Raw genomic sequence first — 4,886 nt, 5'->3', positions numbered from 1 at the left:
AGGAAATGCTGAGGATAGAATTCTCCAGGCTTCTCCCACTGAGTCTTGTCATACAACACAGAGGCCAGTAAGGGGATGATATAAGTACCCTAAAAATCATCACAAAATAAAAATTAGAAGAGTCAAAACTTTTCCATTGAACTTTGATTTCAACAACAAAAATGGCATTTTGTTGGCAACAAAAAAATTTGTGGAAAAATTCCATTTTCGGCAAAATTTTCCCCAAACTAAATTTTTTTTTACTGATAACCAACATTTTTAGTAAGAACTGTTTTTGAAAATAGAAAATGTTCACCAAAAATGACTTTTAAACCGAGAAACAGCTTCTCTGTTTTTTCCTGGAATTTTAAAAAAAAGAAAAAAAAAAAACCCAACCCTCAATTAAAAATAAAATCCTTAAAATAAATAATAATTAAAAAATTGTATTTTTCTACCAGCTCTAATAAAAATATCAAATTGACCATAAACTGTGAGCTTCATTCAGAAGGATAACGGGCCAGATCATCAGGTTTCATTGAGGTTTTTAAGGTCAGGCTTGACAAAGCCCCGGCTGGGATGATTTAGTTGGGGATTGGTCCTGCTTTGAGCAGGGGGTTGGACTAGATGACCTCCTGAGGTCTCTTCCAACCCTAATCTTCTATGATCAACTGGTGTAAACTGGCATAGCTCTGCTCACATCATTTGCACCAGCTGAGGATCTGACCCAGGACCAGTATCCTGCAGATATATCCCTTCCGGGAGTGCCCAGAGCTAGGGCTCTTTCCACTTCCCACCCTGCCTTGTTAATATGTCATGTCTTCATAGTTGACAAACTCTCAGGACAGCATCCCCCTGCCCTCTTTCCCATAAGCATGCCACAGGTTTGAACCAGAGCACTGCAGATACCACTGCATGTGTTACTTTGTGGTTAGTCTTATCTGAGCTGAGCTGCTAAGAAGTTTAAAGTTTGATTAGTCTGTGGATGGGAGTTGTCCAGATGAAGTCAAGAATGCTGTCAGAAGTGGTGTGGCTGGCTTCCTGCCCTATGAGCCAGAACTGACTGTGTTGGGTAGGAGGTGGTGGTGTGCTGTTGTTTGAGAAGGACTCATCACCACATGTGAAGCCAAAGTGCTCACAGAGCATTCAATCTGCTGTCAGTTTCATGATAGAACATCTTTAGTTCTCTTAAGTTAAAGAAAAAAGGAAATATTCAAAAAATATCCTCGCTTCTCATTCAAATCTTCTTATGTGATTGTGTCTCTCTCTAGGGTTGTGCTAGCCGTAGGGAGGAGAACGGCCTTCTACTTTATCAAGAGCTATCAGAGTAACTCCTTTAGCTGCAGTTAGATGAGCTAGTACTTTTGATGCTGAAGCCCCCAGGTTCAATCCCTACTGATCACCATGGTGTTTATGTGCATGAGGTCATGTGATTTCTGGTCTGGAGGAATTTAAATAATCCATTGTTATTCTGTTTTAATTGGTGAGTATGAAGGTCCTGGTAATGCGTCTGACGAAGTGGGTATTCACCCACGAAAGCTTATGCTCCAATACATCTGTTAGTCTTTAAGGTGCCAAAAGACTCTTTGTTGCTGGTAATTAAAGTACCTCTTAAAAAAAAAAAAACTTACTTTAGGAATAACATAGCCATTAAGTCTGACATCCTCAGTAGTCTCATGAGGCAAGCTCATTGGCAGGATATTAGCAAACCTCTGAATTTCATGGATGACTGCATCCGTATACGGCATTTGTGTCCGATGTTCATAACGAAGCTGGGCAGAGCCTATAACTCTTTCAACCTCTTCATGGACTTTTTCTGAGCAATTAAAAGAGAGTGAAAGCAGGTGCTCAGATACTATGGTGGTGGGAACCCCTATGAGAAACTAGACACAGAGAAGAAAACATACAACTGACACCCGCTAAACAATATAATCCACACCCTTTAGGACACAAACATCTTGTTTCTAAAATGCGGCTGCTGACAACCTTAGTTACCAAGGCTGAAATGGAAGAAGGCTCAGATGGGTAATTTGGGAGCAGAGGTAAGCATGCCTCTTCTAGCTGTGAATAGTAGTAACCTACTGAGTGCAGAGAAGGTACTGTCTCAGTGCAAAGGGTAGGGCTTTTGCTTTCAGGGCTCCATCCTGTGAGGTGCTAAACATCCTCCAATTCCACTGATTAATGAGAGTTGAGTGTGCTCTGCATCTGCTATGATCAGGCTCTTGAGGTTTACAATACACTGTGGTCCCTTCCATCCTTACTGCAGTCCAGGATTTAGGGAGACCCTGTGTAGGGACATTAGGCAGCAAAGAGTGATTTAGTCAGAGGGAAAACTGCAGGGGCCTCTCTGAGTCCAGCAGCCTCAATAAAGAATTCCCTTTACTTTCATGACAGCCGAGTCTGTCTTCTCCCTACTGTGAGGGATGACATCATGCCAGATGTCTTGTATTTGAACATGGGCGAGGACTGTGGTGTCTGTATGTGTGTGGACATAGCTTGTACAAAAGCACACTCAGTACATACAGAGTAGACCAAGAGAAGTGATGAATAGTCAAAAGGGTTCAGAAATCTTACTCTGAATGGCTGGGTATTTCATCATAAGCAAAAGGCCCCAGCGGAGTGTGGTGGAAGTTGTTTCCATCCCAGCTGTGAACAGATTACTCACAAGGCTTTGCAAATTCTCATTTTTGAAATGGGTATTGGGATTAGATTTTTCCTGTAAGTACAAAACTCCCAGTTAATGTTTAAAGAATATTGGCAATCAGGGAAAATCTGCATTAGCCCCCCCCACACACACAAACACACACACTCCCCTCTTCCCTAGCCCGTCGGTACCTCCTGCTGCCTGATGAGAAAGGCATCAATGAAACTTCTCTGGTCATTGGGATCTAATTCCTTCAGGTGTTCGATGAAAGTCTGCTGAGTAAAGGAGTACAGTTCTTCCAGATTATTAAAGACAGTCTTGTGATTTCCTGGTAGGAACCCAAGGGCGGGAAACATATTAAACAGCTAAAGGAAGGGAATAGCACAGTTAGCCAAAGGAAACGCAGATTATAATGGTTAACAAATCATTCATGATCAACATGTGGCTTTAGAGTAACATGTATTGAGATGATAAACATGCCTTGTAAATAATAGGGCCTGTTTCTATAAGCCTTCCACATGCAGAACTCCCACTGAGGTCAATGAAACAACTCTTGGAACTCATCTTCTTCTTCTTCTTCATATGGCTGGTGTAGATGTAGAGCAACAACTATAATTTTACATTCAGATGGTTAAGCCAGCTAGACTCCTGGGGTGTGTCTATAACCTTTTTACGCTAACACTTTATGCTGTCGCTGGTGCTGTTGTGCTGATGATAGCAATGGTGGGAGAGCTTGTGTAGACCGGTCATCGGCCTTTTAGCAGCTGTGTCAATTGACTTTGTTTTAGAAAGGATATAAACTCTCACGCTTAGGGCACAAGCCGGTCAGCTAACTGATGGTGGTGAGGATTATGGGCAGGGTTTTCCATGGACAGGTTATTCACTGTAGGCAGGTTATTCCACCATTGCCCGTCATAAGGGTTTCTTGCTTCTTCCTCTGGAGCATCTGGTGCTGCTTCCTTTAGAGACTCAGCACGTTTTAGATGATATGGTTTAATCAGAAAATCCCAATTCACTGAAACTAGAACGTTTCAAAGAAGCATATTGTTTTGATGACATTTTTAACAGGAAAGGTTTTGCAGCTCCAGGATGGAATTTTTGGCCAAGGGGATGGGGGGAGGGGAACAAACAATTCCCCACAATAGCCAATAGCCCTGTGTTTAGGGCATTCATGCAGGATATGAGAGACCCAGGTTCAAATGGCTGCATTGCCTGATTCTCCCACACCCGAGTTGAGTGCTCTAATCACCGTGCTATTGGCTAATCTGCGATTAAGATCTCTCTCTTTTGGAAATATTTTGAAATCCCAAAAATGGATATGGAATAAACCAGACTAACTAATATTACCGTAACCATGGGACTCCCAGAAAGCCGGACACTTTCATTAATTAAATGGATAAGCCTGAGAAACTTTGGATCCTCATAATCAAACCGGTGTCCGAGCATTATCGACACAATGACATTGGACACGGCAGCATTCATCATCTTCATGGTGTCAAAGGCGCTTCCTGAAAAGCATTAAACGGCAACATTCATCATTTTGTTGGTATCCAATGGGTTTCGTACTGGAAACCATTGAAATAATTGACCTCCTCTTCCCCTTTTGGGATGACTTGCATTCCTTGGGGCAATAGGAGGGAGCAATCTCTGGGCTCCTTTAAGCAGAGGTACTGCTGGTGTGCAGAGAAGGAGGGCTCATTACACCTTTCCCTTATGTCAGATCCTCAGGTCAAACTTCCCGGAGAGTCAGTTTGAGATTTGCCTCAGTGAGGAACTGGCCCATTATTATTAAGCTAATCCTCCCAGCATCTTCCCCTCCCACCCTTCACACAGCCACCAATGTGCTCCAACTGGTTCCGGCTCCTCCCCTAAGTTCTGATGAGTTGGAATCAAAGGCAAAAGAGTCATGACTGAGTTAATTCCCAAGTGAGATGACTCCATGAGGGTGGGAGGAAGGGGGTTTCACAGGTCCGGATGTGGTTAAGGACTTTGAATGATTACCAGTGTTACACTACGAAGCTCAACACGTGCTTACCTTTGTGGGATTCAAAATCCTTTATCAGATAATCGCATTCTTCCAGGACTTTGTTCTCAATGGTCCTCCTGCCCATACCAAAATCCCGTAAGGTCGTGAGAGTGAATCTTCTCATCACTTTCCAGTTTTCACCATGAGCAAAAATAATACCTGAAATGCAAGAGAACCCCCCGCAAAAAAAAAAACAAACCTCCAGGTAAATCTATTTTAATAGGGACAATATCATTCCTT

General features: G+C 42.6%; 1 protein-coding gene across 1 annotated transcript; it reads right to left on the bottom strand.

Moving 5' to 3' along the window:
• Positions 1-5: 5 nt before the first annotated feature.
• On the bottom strand, positions 6-4,880 carry LOC112125272 (cytochrome P450 2K1-like; the record flags this gene model as incomplete). Its single annotated transcript, XM_026646222.1, has 6 exons — positions 4,656-4,880; positions 3,968-4,128; positions 2,812-2,985; positions 2,551-2,692; positions 1,608-1,792; positions 6-89 (listed from the first exon to the last, which is right to left on the bottom strand). Coding segments are annotated over exons 1-6 (861 nt in total), but the record flags the coding sequence as incomplete, so codon positions are not given.
• Positions 4,881-4,886: the final 6 nt, after the last annotated feature.

This window comes from Terrapene carolina, unplaced genomic scaffold (genome assembly GCF_002925995.2).
Source record: "Terrapene carolina triunguis isolate 2854851 unplaced genomic scaffold, T_m_triunguis-2.0 Scaffold34461, whole genome shotgun sequence".
Lineage (NCBI taxonomy): Eukaryota > Metazoa > Chordata > Testudines > Emydidae > Terrapene > Terrapene triunguis.
This window is presented reverse-complemented; position numbering and strand designations above follow the sequence as displayed.